General features: G+C 43.8%; 1 protein-coding gene across 1 annotated transcript; it reads right to left on the bottom strand.

Annotated features, from left to right (window-relative positions):
• Positions 1-14,001: 14,001 nt before the first annotated feature.
• LOC119842947 (putative olfactory receptor 52P1) lies at positions 14,002-14,940 on the bottom strand. The gene has a single exon (XM_038371786.1). The coding sequence runs from the start codon at positions 14,938-14,940 to the stop codon at positions 14,002-14,004; it is 939 nt and encodes a 312-aa protein (XP_038227714.1).
• Between the last annotated feature and the right edge of the window lie 3,601 nt (positions 14,941-18,541).

An 18,541-nucleotide genomic window follows, 5' to 3' on the forward strand; every position in this document is an offset into this window, starting at 1 on the left:
ATACTATGTAATAGCAACTGTATTAATGCTGTATGACTGTACTATTGCTGTGAATTATTTACAATGTGCATAACATTGCTAAACTCTTTCACAAACACACAGGTAAAAATCAACAAATGAATAGCAGCAAACAACATTAAGGGAAGGAAAAAAAAAAGTGGTAAAAATATTTTACAAAATACCTACAAAAAGGGGAAACAATTTCCGTTAGTACCAATCATAGTTTGCGTTAGTGACACTACAACCTAACGGAAGCCCATGTTATTCAAAACCATCTTGCTCAGTGTCTGAGTACCAACATTACATCCTGACACAGCAACATTTGAAAAATTGGTTACTGTCCATTCAGTAGGCTATCTGGAAGACAGCATCCATAAGAAACAACTGGATCTACATCAGCTACTAGTGTATCACAGAACAATGCAACCCCTGGACCAAAGAAAGTAGATATTCCTGTTTCCTGTCCAGTAAATTTTACCAGAGGGCATCAACCAGCTGTAAGAGTAACCTACAACATGAATGGACACTACTGTGTAGTAACTAATTACAAGTTTCAGAGTAGCAGCCGTGTTAGTTTGTATTCGCAAAAAGAAAAGCAGTACTTGTGGCACCTTAGAGACTAACAAATTTATTTGAGCATAAGCTCCGATGCATCCGATGAAGTGAGCTGTAGCTCACGAAAGCTTATGCTCAAATAAATTTGTTAGTCTCTAAGGTACTCCTTTTCTTTTTAACTAATTACAAGACGTTTATATTTAAAGGCCTCATTTGTAAGGTCGCTACTCCCAATGTCTGTTTCACGTCTCATACACATAGCACTGTGAAACACACCGTAACAATGCAATTTTAAAACACTCAGGCTACTGGTAGGGATGATAAAGGTGATAACTCTAATTTCCCTAATAAAAGTGTGGTGGCAGCATACTGTTCAAGGACAAGTCAAAGTTTGTACCTTGGGAAAGTTTTTAACTTAAGCTGGTAAGAATAAGCTTAGTGTCTTTCATGCAGGTCCCCACATCTGTACTCTAAAGTTCAGAGTGGGGAAGGAACCCTGACATGGTGGCAGTGATGGGATCATTTGAACCACAGATCATTTTGAACCAGAAGCACAGTAGGATTTTAAAAGGACATTTTTTTTCCTTTGGGCTGCTTGGAAGCAGGTTTTAAGCTGAAAGCAGATAGAGCTTTTTCTGTCTCTTTGCCTGGGGAGAGAGCATTTCCATAACAAAGGATTTTTCTGTTAGTTGAGAACAGCTATCAGAGACATAAGTTATCAGGTTACAGCACAACAAAATTTTACAAGCCAGGTTGTTTTTCCAGAGGCTGGAGTTAGCCAGACTGGAAGCCAAAGAAAAGGAAATGGAGGCAGTGAAAGAGGCAGAAAAAGCCCAGGAGGCAGCCCACAGGAGAGCTATGGAGGCAAAGGAAAAAGAAATGGAAGGGGGAAAAAGAGAGGAAGCATACACTGGAGATAGAGAAGGCAAAGGCTCAGCAGAATATACCAGATAACCCTAACAATCCTTCCCCAACAATCCACAAATGGGAGCGACTATGTCCACAGTATGATGGTGATATTCAGTGATATTGCTGAATATTTTCTCACCTTTGAGAGACTGTGCACACTCCATCAAATTCCTGAAGCTCACAAGATGACCACATTGGTCACAAAATTGACTGGAAGAGCTCTGGACATATTCAATATGATGCCTATTAAGGAGGCTTCTGACTATAATAAATTCAAGGATTTGGTTTTAAAGCAATTTCAAGTTACACCTGAAACTTACAGAGTAAAATTTCGAACCCTTAAGAGAGGGCCTGGGCTAAGTAATGTAGCTTATGTAAACCAGATGACAGATCTCTTTGATAAATGGCTCAACAGACGGGCTGTAACTAACTTTGGAGGAATGCGGGATTTGATGATACAGGAGCAATTCCTGAATATGTCCAAGGAAGATATAAAATAGTGTTATGGGATAAGAAAATGGACTCAGCAGGAAGTCTTGCTTCTTATGCTGAGCAATATGAGCAGTCCCAGACCGCCAGAGAGGTGGGGCAAACTGGAACAAAACAGGTGGAGGGAGGAGAGAGAAAAAATCCTGGTTGCAGTTGGAGAGGATACCATAAGGGACACCCTCAGACCACACCCTACTACAGGGAGCAGCCCAAGGCCCCAAATACACCCCAAGAAATACTCCAGACATCTTATCATCTTGCCACACCATTCTCCAGCAACCCACCTCACCCCAGTGACCCATCAGCTGGGCAATGTTTTAAAGGTAAGGAGCTGGGGCATGTAAAGGCCAACTGCCCCAACAGATTACAGTTTATTGCACTGGAATCACCCCAGAGGGCCTCAGGCCTAGATGCCTCCCAGATACCCTCAGAGCGGAGGGAAATTGTGAGTGTTAAAAAGGGGGGGAAGAAAATAAACTTCTTTCTAATCCACTGGGTTACAGAATAAGGAGAATAGAAACTCACTGTTATGAAGGTTCGATGGTTTTCACTCTGGGCTGCTTTCTGTATCTCATTTTTTTTAATTAAAACAAAACAATGTAAAAATGTTAAATAAAGGGCTCTGTCTTCATATAGGTTTGTCTTGTGTTTATTCCTTTACAAAACTTAATAGAACTTTCACTTGTATTTGTTAAAAAGCAGGCGAAGAAGCAGCCTTCTTATCTCTGATCCATGGGTTTACAGAGGCTGTTTTTGCTAACAGCATGCTGTTTCAAACTGTCCTTACTAAAAAAATGGCCAGTGCTCATCTCAAACAGAGGGGGGAAACATTTTTATAACTATACATTACTTTTATAAACAGGATTTCTGTGTTTTTAACCTTGGGTTGTTTCTGCAAACTCACATTTTATTGAAACACCTGTGCCCAAGGGGGGACATATAAAGAAATGTATCTTCAGATAGCCTTGTTCTTCAAAGGGCTCTTCTTCTTTTCTAATCCACTACCCTCAAAAGGCTGTTGCAAGTTGTTCTCACTAAAATCCCCAGAGGGAAAAGCTTTTAAAAACTTTCTCTTAGTCAGGGTTTAGACCTGGGGTGCTTCTGCATGCTCTTTTTTTATTGAAACATATGCAAAAGCTTTAAATGAAGGAATGTGTATTCATACAGTTTGTCTTTTAAAGTGTTTATCCTTTACAAGCCTTTCACCTCTATTTATTAAAAACTTTGACAAATTACTTTTATAAACTAACTGGCTCTGGTTTTAACCCTGAGGTAATTTCTTTTTTTTATTTTACCTTGTTAATAAGCTTAGTTACAAAGCATTGTCTTCTTCACATAACAAAAGAAAATGTTTATTTCAACAGGTATTTGGCATAATTTTGTTTTAAAAGCAGACCTAGGGCTTTCTTGTTATGTTCTGGCCTTCTTATCTCTGATCCACTGACTCACAGACCCTGTTTTTTGTTAAAAAAAGCATGCTGCTTCAAAATGTTCTTACTAAAAAATGACCCATGTTAGTCTAAAACATAGGGGAAAACTTTTTTATCACTATACATTAGTTTTATAAACAGGTTTTCTGTGTTTTGAACCCTGGATTGTTTCTGCAGACTCACATGTTGTTGAAACACCTATGCCAAGGGGGTTAAATGACAAATTGTGTTTTCAGATAGCCTTGTTTTTCAAAGGGGTCTTCTTTTCTAATTCACTACCTTCAAAAGGCTGTTTCAAGTTGTTCTCACTAAAAACATTGGGGAAAAACTTTTTCTTAGTCAGAGTTTAGGCCCTGGGATGCTTTTTTATTGAAACACCCCTGTAAGTAAAGGGTTGTGTCTTTAGGTGGGTTTTCCTTTAAATGTTTATTTAATAAGCTAGAAAAGAGGGGATTTTAGGCATTACTTTACAAATAAACACATTTTTAAATTGTTTATAGTGTGGGCCGGTCACCTTTTGTTACAGGGTCCTGTTTGTTTAGATAAGAGCAGAGCAAGTGGCCTCTTAAAAGAACAAACAAACAAAAACAAAGGCGGGAATCCTGGGCTACATTCTTTATCTTTAATGGTTAAAAAGTTTTTATTTTATATAATAAGCTTATTTACAGTCAAAGTTACTGTTCTTTTTAGTACAAGTCTTTGGTATTATTTTGTTTTAAAAGCAGGCCTTGGGCTTTCTTATTTCTGATCACAGTGACTTCTTTTTTCACATTGTTCTTACTGACCATGTTAGTCTACAACTTTTTTGTGTTTTTAATTCCTGAACTGTTTCTGAAGGCTTACCATTTATTAAAACATTTATGCCAATGGGACTAAATAAAGGAATGTATCTTTTCAGGGTTTATTCCTTTACAAGACTTTCATCTCTCTTTGTTAAAAAGTGAAAAAAGAAACAAACTTCTTCTCTTTGATCCAGGGGTTAACAAAATAAGGGAAATATAAACTGCCTGTTACTAGAAACCAGGGGTAACTCTGCCTGCTCTATTTTATTGAAACACCGCGGTAAATAAAGGGCTGTGTCTTTTCAAGTCAATATAAAGCAGAGCTTTATTCCATTACAAAACTTAATGTAACTAACTTGTGTTTGTTAAAAAGCAGGTAAAAAAGCAGCCTTCTTCTTTTTAATCACAGCTATCAGCTGCAAAGGCCTGTTGTTTTATATTGGGCTTACTAAAAAAAATAACCATTGCTAGCCTAAAACCTAGAAAAAAAACTTTTAAAAATGTTTTGTTACTAAAAGTGTATGGGTTTAACTTTTATGAAAATCCCCTTCTAAAAAACTACATAGTGGGTAAAATACTGGGGGGTCTGTTTCTTTAGATAAGCATAAGGCAGTTAAGGGGGGGGTGCTTGGGCCTATACAATTGGTTCAGAAAAATAAGCTCTATAACGCCGTTGTAAAACAACCTCTGATTGGCCCAATCCAAAGGCGGAATAACAAATCTGAAAGTTTCTAAACTGTGCAGCTGCCTCATTTTACAGAAAAACTCACAAGCTAAAAAATCTCTCTCTCTTTTTGATTAACCATGTGCTCTCTATCTTTCCTTTGTTCTTTCTTTTAATCTTCCCTGATACTGAGTGCTTTTTGATTCACTTTTTTATCATGTGCTTCCTAAATTTCCTTTTTATAGCTTTTAATGTTTTTTTAGCCAGCATCTGTCCGTGTGCTTACTCAACAGTTCTTTAATATTACTTAATGCTTTCTAATTCACTTTTTGATCATGTGCTTACTACATTTTTTTTGTTTAAACCTGGCTTTTATTGCCTTTTTAGTCAGTTTTTGGCCATGTTACTCAACAAGTTTTTAATATTGTTTAATGCTTTCTTATCGTGTGCTTTCTAAATTTCCTTTTTAATTCTGTTTTTATAGCTTTTAATGTAAGGTAAAGATCCTCTCTAAATCTTGGGACTACAGGATTGGTTCCACAAGTGCATTCTGTGACCTAGCTGTAAAACAACCTGCAGTAGGTGGGGTAGGATGTTTCGCTCTGCCTGAGTTCAGTAACACAAACAACTCTCCTTACTCAATCACACCCAATAAGCTTTTTGCTCTCAATGTATCCAAGCACAAACACTTCCCCTATTCACAGTCAAAGAGGTAAAATGTTTCACTCTGCATGTTACACAAACACTTTATTCTTTACCATCAGCTCCCCTGTTTTTTCAATAAACCTTACCCCAACGTCTCTCACTGTATCACATTTTCTATTCTTTTATAGCATCCCATCATATCTTTTCTTTAATAACCTGCCCTTTAACAACAGCTCTCCTTACACAATCCCCTTTTTTCAATAAATCTTACCCAAACTTTAAACTGCTCTCCATGTATCCAAGCACAACACTTCCCACATCCAAACGAGTACAAAATTTTTTTTCAAAACGGCCGACGGCGCCGAACTTCGGTGCCAATGGAAACAGGGTGGGAAGGTGGGACAAAAGCCCCAAACAGGGCATGGAAACCTGTCAAAAAGGCATAGTGGTGAATGCTATTGAGGTATTACTACTCCTATACTTTAATAATTTAGGTATATGTTTAGCATTTACCTAGTTCTAGAGGTATAAAAGAAAGAATCAAAATCACTGTCTGCCGGTGTAAGGGCCTCGTCTCACTGCGACAGTCTGAGGCCCTGTTCTCAGGCTAAGGCCTTTAGCTAATCAATACAGGCAGCCATATGCTGGGAAGCGACCGGTCACATCCTTACATCTTTCAGAGTAGCAGCCGTGTTAGTCTGTATTCGCAAAAAGAAAAGGAGTACTTGTGGCACATCCTAAACTAGTCACGTTGAAATAAGGTGCTATTGGGCTGTTAGGAATACAATCCTGCCCGGATAATACCTATTGCCTCCAGATAAAGATGGTTAAAGAAAACTTAGTTTGATAGCTTCCTGTCTGGCAAGAAATCACTTCTCAGTAGTTGTGGTTCTGAAACCCTCATTTCTGTATGTTTTATCTTTATGGCCCCCACTTTTCTATTGTTAATCTATCTGGTACTCTACTTGTTTCTGTCTGTTGTACAATTAATTTAGCTAGGTGTAAGTTAATTAGGGTAGTGGGATATAATTGGTTAGAGAATTATGTTACAATATGTTAGGATTGCTTAGGTGAATTTCAATAAAATGATTGATTAAGGTATAGTTGAGAATATTACTATATAAATTAGGAACAAACAGGAAGAAAGTTGCGATTCGAAAATAACGAAAAAGGAACTTGGATTTAAGCTTGCTGGAAGTTCACCCCAATAAGCATTGGCAGGGAAACCCTACAAAAGCCTTCTGGCCCCTGGAAGCCATCCAGGGAGCGGGCGGGATGCTCCTGCTGAGTGTATCAGGGCTCTTGGGAACTGCAGTGCCAGGGCCTTCCAGATAAGAAGCCCCATGGGGGAACTGGCATTGATCTGCACTTACTGCAGGTGGTGGTTTGGAGATGTGACGTTGATGAAGTGAGCTGTAGCTCACGAAAGCTTATGCTCTAATAAATTTGTTAGTCTCTAAGGTGCCACAAGTACTCCTTTTCTTTTTGTGAATACAGACTAACACGGCTGCTACTCTGAACCCTGGGCAAGAATGAGCAAAGCCACACGGCGGAGCACACCTTCATCCACACCCACTGCAGCTAGAGCTTTGGGCGGCACGTCACCATGGTGGAGCACCAGCTCGGCCACATGGCAGAGAGTGTCTTTGTCTGCACCAACTGCAGCAAGAGCTTCACCCACAAGGTAGCACTCACCATACACCAGCGCACCCACGTCCGCCAGCGCCCCTACCACTGCACCCCGTGTGACAGTGCCTACGGCTCCCATGCCAAGCTGGCTTCCTCCAGTGTCTAAGGGAAAGCCTGCACAACAACATTCTGGGGCTGCCCCTTTAAGGTCTCCCCCGTCATCTCAGCTAGGGACTGTTTCAAATCCTTGTCTGTGTCCTGGTTTCTGCGTCACAGAACCTGCCGGGATAGGAGAGGACCTTTAAAGGGGCAGAACCTGGGGCTAGCAGGCAGACACTGGGCGGAGGGCATGCCCTATATGATAAATGTACTTGACCATGCAAGCGTGCGAAGCAGTGAAACCAGCCTCGCAGTGACGGGGGGCCTCTAGGAACCAGCCAATGAAAGCAAAGTGAGAGCAGCCCGGGCAGCCATCCACCAACCCATGACATGGAGGCGATGCAGCTGCCCTCATCTCTGACACATATTTGGTCCCTGGAGACAAGCAAACCCATCACGCACTTCTCCAGCTTGATGTGCATATAAAGGCTAAACAAAGTGTTGCATGCTGGGACCTCTCTCCATGGGCTGAACCCCTCCATAATCATAATGAGGCTGGCTGAGGGCTTCACTGTAGAACTCTGTAGCTGGCTAGTTGTCCGTGTTTTGGCCACCCCTTTCCACTGAAATCCAGTGGGCTGAAATGGGTGGAAATATGCTTTAATTTAGCACGTTGAGAAGGAACCATAATGATGCTTGATATGAGGGGAGAGTTCTGCAGACTTTGGCTCTGATTACAAAGTTGCCGCTTCCATGTAGGAATGGAAAATGCCAAGAGCTGGCATTTTCACTGAGATGTTGTGCGCACCCTAAACCACATTTTGGATGGAAATTGCTTTGTAAATCATAGAATTGTAGAAGATTAGGGTTGGAAGAGACCTCGGAAAGTCATCTAGTCCAACATCCTGGTGTGATCATAGCAGAGAATTCCAACTCTCCTAGGTCATTTCTGTGTCTGAAGCACTTTGGATTCTCCATGGTGCCCAATAGACATGAAACTTGCTCTTGTTTTATTTCTAAATTTCTTTTCTGTCCAAGTGGCTCTCCTCCTGCGTTAGCTCAGAGACAAGTTCAGCACGCTAGTTTTTCCTTTGTGGTGTAGAGCTTCCTTTGGAGGCTTTGGCCCTGGGATGCAGAGGATGAAGACTGTTGAGAGGGGATGTGTATTTTATTCACAAGCATTTTAAAGAAACAAAATCTAAACTGTCGTAGTTCAATAGTACATAAAAGTTCTGTGTCCAATACCTCCAGTAAAAATGATCTCTGTGTGTGCGCTTCAATATGTTCCCAGGGGAGAGTTCTGCCAAAATCCACTGTTTTGTAACTGTAGAGGAAATTCCTTGGAAAGCAGATTTACTGGACAGGAAGATAATTTATGGCTACCTTTTGGATGGGTTTTGTGTTGGTATTAGCAGAGGCATTGTCTTTACCAATGCTGCAATATTAATGGCCACAGGATTGTTCAGCATTCTGGTGGGAAGGCTAAATCCAAAACTAGCTCTACAGCATTAAACTTTATATATGGGGGATTCAAACAAATAACAATGCTGATCAAATCAGCTTTCTACTCAAAGTGAAATGAATGGAATTATATCAGTTTACTTAAATGGTAACTGGCTCAGCATTTACTCTGTGCTTTATAATTGGTTGTGCTGAATGAAGAGGAAAACAGTGCTATTAACACAAAACTAATCCCCTGCAACTACCCTGCCCCCTGTGGCTGAAATTGCATCCTTGCATAAATACACACCAGTCGCATCAATCTGCTGGTTTGAATGTTAACTCTGCATGTAAAATCAGGAAATGACTAATATCCACTGAGGTAAGTACTATTAATTTATTTTTCAGTTTATAAAAGCAATTTAGTAGGGACAGCAGAGGGGTTGTAACCCTCCACACAAGCCGCCCCAAAGTGGACAGCGGACCTATCTCCTCCCCTGCCTGGAATCCTCCAACTCTCTGGGACCCACTATATATGCTGTGACAGACCCAGACGAGTGGGGTACAAGTGTCTGGTCTTATTGGAATCCAGGAAGTGGGCGGCAAAGCCCACCCACTGCTAAAGGATCCCCCCCAAGCCTAAGGGGGGGGGTCCACAGGACCTGGAAAACTAAATAATTATGGGGGACAACTAATGAACAACAGATACAGGAGTCTGGTAGAAGGCAAATATACTGGCCACTGGATAAACAGTTTTCTGTTCCCTGAGTGACCAGAGCAGGGGCTGCCCTAGAACAATCAGGAACCTGCTAGAACCAATTAAGACAGACAAGCTAATCAAGACACTTTGAGTCAATTAAGAACTTTTTAGAATCAATTATGGCAGGCAGGATAATCTGGACACCTGGTTTAAAAAGGACGTCCCATCAGTTAGTAGGGAAGTGTGCAAAAAGCAGGGAGTGAGAAGGTGTGCTGCTGGAGGATTGAAGAGTTCAAGCGTGATCAGGCTTCAGGAGGAAGATCCTGCAGTGAGGATAAAGAAGGTGCTGGGGGAAGGCCATGGGGAAATACCCCAGGGAGTTGTAGCTGTCACATAGTTGATACAGGGAACATTGTAGACAGCTGCTATCCACAGGGCCCTGGGCTGGAAACCAGTGTAGAGGGTGGGCCTGCGTTTCCCCCATCCCCCCAACTCCTGATAAGACACAGGAGGAGTTGACCTGGTCTGTGAGAAACACCAGAAGGGAAGGATTAAAATGGAGAGGGATCTGGCCTGTCCCTGACCGACTAGGTGGGACACAGAGACTGCGGGGATTGTTCTCCCTTTCCCCCATGCTGGCCAGTGATGAGGTTAGCTGAGTGGATGGCAGGTTTGAGCCACTAGCCAAAGTGGCCAAACTGAGGGCTGCCGTGAATCTCTGAGGCGAGCAAATCCGCCAATAAACACAGGACCCACCAAGGCAGAGGAGGAACTTTGTCACAATACTAAGATGACTTGGAGATACTGCCTTATGGTTTACATATAAAAACAGCTCAACAAACCAGCTTCCGATGGAAACACCGGAGGGAAGTGTCCTCCTGGCTGCCCCAATAAACTCATTTAAATCCAAGCATGCTGTGATGTTGACAAGCCAGTTGCTAGCTCATGCCAAGGCCCCTACGCCTCAAATTCATAGCTGGAAACCAGTCTGGCTCACCTGTGTGTGTTGGTATTGTTGAAATAGGTATTAGATTTATAAATATGTGTTTAGTGTTCACACTTTAAGAAATGCTTTTAAGTTACCTCCTGCACTAATGCTGACATCTGTGCACCATGTTAAAGGTAATATGTAAGTGCTCTTTAACTATAAAATTGTTTGTTATGAAACTGGAAACCCCCATAATCAGGGGAGAAGTTTTCCTACATGTGAGGTACCAACTATCCCCAAGAGGTGTCATCTCCTGCCCAACAAGAGAAGGCCCAGAGATACCAGACAAGCCACTGTGGAACATCAGAGGACAAAAGACTTTGTTGATTGCTCCCTCCCACACCCATGAAGAGGAAACGTGCAGTTGGCCTCATCCCATCAGCTTGAACTCAGGGGAAAAGGACTAAAAATCTCTGCTGAGAAGGAACTGTCTCTCTTTGTGCTGTTCGGATTCTGAGGGGGCAAAGATTTCTAAGCATAAGCAAGGAATTCCCAGCTGCTTAGCATGAGTTAGCCTTAATGGACACACAGAGCTTGCATATTACAGCAGCTTCTATCTCCTTTTGAAATCTAAGACTGTAACTCATTGGTGTGTGTATGTTTACCTTCTCTAAACTTGTAAGTACCTCACTTCTTTTTCTTGGTTAATAAATCTTTAATTTATTGTAGTGGTGTCTTTGGTGTGAGATCTAAGGTGCATTTGGGGTAAGTGACTGGTCCTTTGGGACTGGGAGTAACCTGAATATTGTGATTTTTGTTGTAAGGGACTATTTGTCACTAAGGCAGGCTTACTTTACAAAGGATGGCAAGACAGAGAGAACCCAGGTGACTGTCTGTGACTCCATGGTAAGGCTGTTTTAGTGCTTGTGGGGGTCACACTGATAGCTGGTTGATGACATCAAAGTATAGAGTCACAACCACTTTGGGACGTGTGCCCTTCTCCTTAGCAGTCTGCCCTGAGGTTGGTACTCAAGCTTCTTAGCCACTTCAGTCATCCAACACATGGTATTTGTACTTCAGAACATAATATTTCCACAGTTCACAAGCACACAGTCTCTCCCAACCCCAACAATTACCCTACACTACAGTCAGCGAGCAACTCTGCCATCATAACAGTGTTGCTATCTCTCATGATTTGATCTCAAGTCTCATGATATTTGATGTTTTTCTCAATACCCCAGCTCCTGGAGTCCTGGGATTAAGTGAGAATCTCAGCTGTAAAGAAAACAGCGGTTCTCAGCCTTCTGGATTCAGAGGGAACCTTGAAAACATGACACAGGTGCAACTTAATGACCTAGAACCCAGAAGACACTTTCAACCCCAATATACCTATTTGGGAGGCTTTTAAGCCAATCCTATGGGGTTTTGAGGTCTGACTCAAAGAATTCTAGTAGATTGGTGAGGCGTAATTTTCCCTTCAAAAAAACCAGGTTGTCTATTCCCCAACAAATTCTGTTTAACTATGTGTCTGACAATTTTGTTCTTTTCTATAGTTTCAACCAGTTTGCCCAGTATTGAAGTTAGGCTTACTGGCCTGTAATTGCCGGGATCACCTTTGGAGCGCTTTTTAAAAATTGGCGCCACATTAGCTACCCTCCAGTGATAACCTGTCAGGAAGCAGATTTTGTTCTGGGGTGCGATTTCCCTCCCTACAAGGAAATTTCAGGTGATTGAGTAAAAGTTATGACGGTAACTATGGTTGCATGTAACAAGGTCTTTCTCCTATCTTCTCGGTAACAACTGCCTCTTCCTATTGTATGGCCTGACTTCCCAGGGCCAGCTCAGTCCCAGTGCTCTTCCTTGCTGGAGTAGTTCAAACAGTAAATAAAGGGGATCAATCAAGTCCAGCATTCATATGAGAGATGAATGCTTCCCTCTCAGGTTGTCCCTGCTGCAGACCCTCCCTTCCCTCGGTGAGGGATTTGGGGGCAGTTGTTCAGGGGGAGATTTTGCCTTCCCTCAGCTCTTCTCTCCTGGAACTGCTGGTAGCAGGTGTGCTCTCCGCCCTGGTGACCACAAAATGAGCTGCTCCCCTGCCTTTTTGCCTTTCCCAAGCACTTCTCTTCAGACTTGATTTGTCTGACCCATTTTCCTGATAATTTACTTGCTGAATGTTTGGCTTCATTTAACTCAATTTGAAATGTAAATAGAAGTTCAGTGGATTTGGGAAGTAATACTGCTGTTTTGTATAGGTGTGTGTCTTTGAACTGTAGAGTTTGGAACCAGCATTTACCATTTCCAGAATCTTTATTTGGAGCACAATGAGAAAAACAAAACTAAAATTTTCCATTAATTTGTTTAATGCTGGAGTCTCATAAACTTCATCAGCACTTTTACTCAGGAGAATTATTTCTGTGGGTGCCTTCATTGTGTCGAAATACTGAATCTGAGACGAAGGAGTGATTGATACAGGCTGTTGATCAATTGTATAGTCAATTTCTTAACCAAGTTTTCATTTCTTAGTAAATTGTTTATTTGGCCTCTTGAATCTTTGTCAGATTTACTGCTCTAACCCCATAATAAAATAGCACAGGAAACTCTCACAAACAAGCTCTAGTAGAATGTCCTTAATTGCTACTGCAGTTCTCCTGTATTAGGACTTTCCAAATGAAATATTAAGATTATCTTCCAGGTTGCCTGATGTATTTGAAGTAGAAAAATCAGGTAAATTTTCCTCACCGGATCACTGTACGTATGATAAAGAAGTTCAGCACTGCCGTTTCCTTTGTTTTTTTGTTTGACTATCTGAAAGTGTAGTTTCTGTTCGTAAAACTGAAGAAGACCCCTGACCACATAGGGACTAATAGAAAACCACTTTTCATGCTACATCATCTTAAGGTAGTCTTAGGGTAGGTATACACTACAGCCAGGATCGACTCTCTGAGACCCTCCAAATTGACTACAGATCGCTCTGCAATCAACCTCTGTACTCTACCCACAAAGAGAAATGTAAGGTAAGTCGATGGGAGATTTTTCTCCCAGCAACCCCCTCGAAGTGCAGACCCCACTGTAACTTGACCTAAGGTATGTCAACTCCACCTACGGTTATTCGCATAGCTGGAGTTGTGCAGAGTAGGTCGACTTACTGCAGTAGTGTAGACATAGCCTTAGAGCAGTAGTCCCCAACCTTTCTTTGAGAATAGCATATTCCTATTCCCAGAAGACTTTGGTGGACGCCAGACACCCTGCCGCCAAAATGCCACAGAGAAGCGGCAGCGGCAAGAAGTGTCACCGAAGAAGCACCACTGCCTAAATACTGCTGAGAAATGGCAACGTGGGCGGTTCTCCGGTGGCTGCACTTGGCAGCGGCATTTCGGCAGTGCGATGTCCTGCGGACGCACACAACTGCCCCGTCGGGAGCCATTGCACCTGCAGGCACCGCTTTGGAGTCCCCTGCCTTAGAGTCATGGAAAGGCTCAGTAACAGGGTGTGTGAGCTTGGAGGCTGATGGGTGACAATGGGTCAGTTGATGGTCAGAGAGAGGAAACTCAGCAATTGAGAGAGCAGTGTTTGGTGATGGAGTGATAAGATATTGGTTGGGAGGAACTTCTTTGACTGTGAACTTCCACAATGCTGAGCTCAACCAAACTGGGACAGGGTACCCTGGGTTAACAAGGAGATACGCTTTTCCCCTCTTGTCACACAGGTTTAAAGTCAGTGGCCCCAGGTGATTACCTTCTGCAGATGTATTTGCCTACTTTGTCACGAAGCTCTTTGGTTTTGACCCCATATATGATAGGGTTGAGCATGGGGGGGATGAGGAAGTAGAGGTTGGCCAAGATGATGTGAATGTGGGGAGCGAAGCCTTGACCAAACCTATGTGTCAGGTTGGAGAAGAGGCCAGGGGCATAATATGTCAGCATCACACAGATGTGAACTGTGCATGTGTTGAGGGCTTTTTGGTGGGCTTTCTTAGATGAGATTCTGAGGACGGCCCTGATGATCAGAATGTAGGACAGGGCAATGAGCATCAGGTCAAACCCCATAACTACAAACATTAGCACCAAGCCATATATCCTGGAGACTGTGATATCCCCACACACCATCTTCATCACAGCTATGTGCTCACATTGCGTGTGGGGGATAATGCGATTTGCACAAAATGGCTGCTGACTCAGGAGAAGGGGTAGGGGCAGCATGAAGAGAACAGCTCTTATCAAACCTACAAGACCTAGCTTAGCTATTTGTGCATTGCTGAGGATGGTGCCATATCTCAGAGGGTTACATATGGCGACGTAGCGATCAAAGGCCATCATCACGAGGGTGGATGAGTGCATAACAGAAACCGTGTGGAGGAAGAACATCTGGGTGAGGCAGCCAGCCAGAGTAATGCCTTTCAAATTGAACCAAAATATACACAGTGCCTTTGGCATGATGAAGGTAGGTGTGGCAATGTCTGTAAGTGCCAGTATGCAGAGCAGCAGGTACATTGGCTTGTGCAGGGTCTGCTCCTTACCTACAACAAACAGAAGCATGACATTTCCCAACAGTCCGATAATGTAGAAGGTAAAGAAAGGGATGGAAATCCAGATGTGAGCAGCTTCCAGGCCAGGGATGCCTATTAGGAGGAATATTGAAGGGTCAGAGGGGGTGAGGTTGAAAGCTGCCATGAAGTGGTCGATGTGTTGATGCAACTAAGAAATGCTCAGGTTGCCTGTGAAAGGAGAGAAGCAGAGCGAGGGGGGGTTACACGCTTTATAACAAATAGTACAGTAAATACTTTTTAGTTATTAACACTCTGGGAGCAGGGGCGGCAGGTTTGTATAATTTTTGGTGGTGCCCAGAATGGGTCTAGTCCCCCTTTCCTCTCGCCCGCCCAGCCGCCCTGAAAGCCAATATATATTTTATTAAATAATATAAAAATGGACTGGAAACCATAAGTGTTTAACAGTTTCCCTTTATTGCACAATATCACTAAGAAAAAATATTTCACTAAGAATATCAACGTTATTAATACTCCTTTGAATTTGGAAACTACCAAGCATTCTTTGATCAACAACCCTCTAAAGCAAATACTTTCTAAAATTAAAACAAATATAGGGTTAGGGTTGTTGATTGTTAGTGGTCCTACAAATCAAGAATTTGTTGCTGGGATAAAATGAAGCTACAACTTGCCAGCGTCAGAAGATTTCAAGGGTCAATTAAATGTGGAAAGTCAGAAGCAGCACTCGCCTGCTTCAATATATTATATTTTGTTGTACCTGTTGTGACAAAGTGGGAATGATCTTAATGTTTTCTCTGAATACTGTGTGGGTGCCTCAGTTTCCCCTATGAATTTCTTAAGGGTCTAGGTGGTGGGATAAGGGTGTGTGATTGTTGCAGAGCCCTAGAGAGCCAGTGTGATGCTGTCTGCCACACCGTGCACCTCCTGCAGCGCGTTCGCCCGGACAGGGCTCCTGGGGAAGCCAGAGGGCCCTGCATCCCAACGCCACTGTCAGATGTGATTCTCAGCCAGCCGGTAAAACAGAAGGAGCACAGTATAAAACAGATACTGTAGGTTCTTGTAGGTTCAAAAAACAGGACCCCTCAGTTAGTTCCAACTTGGGAGGTGCGGAGCCCAGACCCAACTTCTGGGCCTCTCCCCATTTCCCCAGCCAGCTCCAAACTGACCCTGCCTCTGGCCCCTCCTCTGATCTTTTTGTGTCTTTTCTGGACAAAGAGTCCACCTGATCTCTTTGTTCTCCAACACTTTCACTTGGCACCTTGCAGGGGAGGGGCCCAGGCCATCAGTTGCCAGGAGACAGAGTGTCGGCCATTCTCTGTGCAGACAGCATCACACCTGCCCTCTAAGGCTCTGCAACAATCACACCCCCTTATCCCACCACCTAGATTCCTAAGAAATGCATAGAGGAAACTGAGGCACCCACACAGTATTCAGAGAAAACATTAAGAACATTCCCACTTCATAACACCTGTATACAACCAATTATATACTTTAAAAGGTGTAAAATAATCAAGTATTGTGCTAAACACGATCATACCCCAAACTGACTGCCAAATTTAAGTTGCAAATTTAAGTTGTTTTTCCCCCTCAGGTGCAGGCTCTGGGATGGGGCTGGGGATGAGCGGTTCACACTGGCAATACGGCTCAGGGCTGGGACTCAGGGTTGGGGTGCTGGGGGCGCAGGCTCTGGAGTGGGGCAGGGCCGGGGACGAGGAGCTTGAGGTGCAGACTGGCTGCCCCAGGGCTAGGGTCAGAGAGGACTCCCCCCCAACCACCACCGGCAGCAGCGAGCTCCGGGTGAGAGCCCCCTCCTCTTCCCCCCCCAGCACACTCACTCTGCATGTGCTCCTAGGGCTCCACACTGGGCAAGGGGCAGCTCCCTTGCCTCCCCTATGGTGGATATAGGGGTGGGGGCTGCCATCCTGTGTGGCCTCCCATGCTGCTGACCCTGACCGTAGCCTCACTGGGGATGGGGCTGCCCCTTATCCAGTGTGGGACAGGAGTGGTGACTGCGGGGCAGGATGGGGGGAGAGCAGGGTATCACAAAATTCACCCAAGCCCCAGCTGCTCAGGTTCAGGAAGCCCCCCCACACGTCTCCCCTGCAGTGGATGGGTGAGTGCTGGAGGGGGGAGGGGACTGCCATCACATGTGGCTTCCTTCCTCCCCTGCTGCAGCCTGCTGCCCTTCACCCTAGCGTCACTGCGGGTGGGAGATGGGGCTGCCCCTTGCCCAGTGTGGGGCAGGAGTGGTGGCTGCGGAGTGACAGGGGAGAGGGGCAGATCACAGGATCAAATATTCACTGAAGCCCCAGCAGCTGCTCAGGTGAGTGAGGTTCTCTTCAGGATGATCAGGTCTCCCGGAAGCCCCCTCGGCATCTCCTCCTGGTGGGGGGGGGGGAAGAGGGCTGCCAAGCACTTGGGTGCCTCCTCCTTCTCCTTCTCCCCCGGTGCAGCAGTCAGCTTCCTGCCTCAGACTGCTGCTGGGGTCTCTTGTTACCATAGACAACAGCTGCACCTGCAAGCAGGCAGGACGGCTTTCCTTCCACGGCACGGACGCTCCGGGGCCACGGAGAGGGTCGCATGGGTGGGGGAGTCAGCAGGGGTGGGCCGAGACCCCCTTCAGGCAGGGCCGGTGGAGAGACCCAGCTCCAAATATTGCTGGAGCAGGGTCCCCGGCTCTGAATTTTCTGGGTGCCAGGGGTCCACGAGCCATATAACTCACTACCTATGTCTAGGAGTCCTCTTGAGTGGGGAGTGAAGAACCACTGATGATAGGGTTCTCAGGAAGGCTCATCGGGTAGAAGATAAGTTTCTCCCAAGGCCTATTGTTTTCCCTAATAGCTCATTGCCCTGAATAGGCCCTTCCCAACCAGCTATTTAGACTGAAACTATTTTGCCTAGTGGGTGTTACCCAGGTGTAACTGCATTTGAAATACAGATACATAGTCAATATTCATAATTTCAGACAAAAATCATACATGCATACAAATAGGATAATCATATTCAGAAAGTCATAACTTTTTCAATGACATCTTACATGACCCATCTTGCATAAACTGTATCATAGTTATGCTATAATCATTTAATCATATCATAATAATATCACTATGAACAATATGGGGTAAAGTGTCACAAAAATATCAATGTTTCTTTCTACCAGTGAAATGCCTAAAGTTACATAACAACAACAAGAACTGGAAACAAAACTGAGTAAAGTTTGTGACACCCAAACTGCAGTTTTGAGGTTTGCCAAGGCAAAGAGACCCTGAAACTCCCCGAACACATTCTGTAGCAGGAAAGGTCCCAATACTGGCCTTGGACCAAAAATCACAAAGAACAAATATATTTCAGTAGCACGCCTCTCTGTGACAATCCCCTGGTATTATCTGGACCGGTGATCAGCAAGGTCACTCCAGTCCTTGACTCTGGGAGCCAGCCTTACCCTGCTCAGCTGTGAGCATCAAGCACAGCCTCTGGCATATATACTGCTCCTTGGATTGTGCAAGTGAATTACACAAGCCAATATCTTCGGTCCCAGACACATCCTAGGAACCTCTGTCTTGCAGTGTCCAGTTATGCCCACTGGACGCTGCAAGCTTATATGGGTTTGTCAATTTAACAAAGAAATTGATATGTACCAGGCTTGTTATCCCAAGGGGAGTCTCTGTCACACTTCAGATCAAAAGCACTGCTTCAGGTAGAATAAACAAACAAATGTATTAACTACAAAGATAGATTTTAAGTAATATTCAGTGATAGGCAAAAAG

This window comes from Dermochelys coriacea, chromosome 1 (genome assembly GCF_009764565.3).
Source record: "Dermochelys coriacea isolate rDerCor1 chromosome 1, rDerCor1.pri.v4, whole genome shotgun sequence".
NCBI classification, from domain to species: Eukaryota; Metazoa; Chordata; order Testudines; family Dermochelyidae; genus Dermochelys; species Dermochelys coriacea.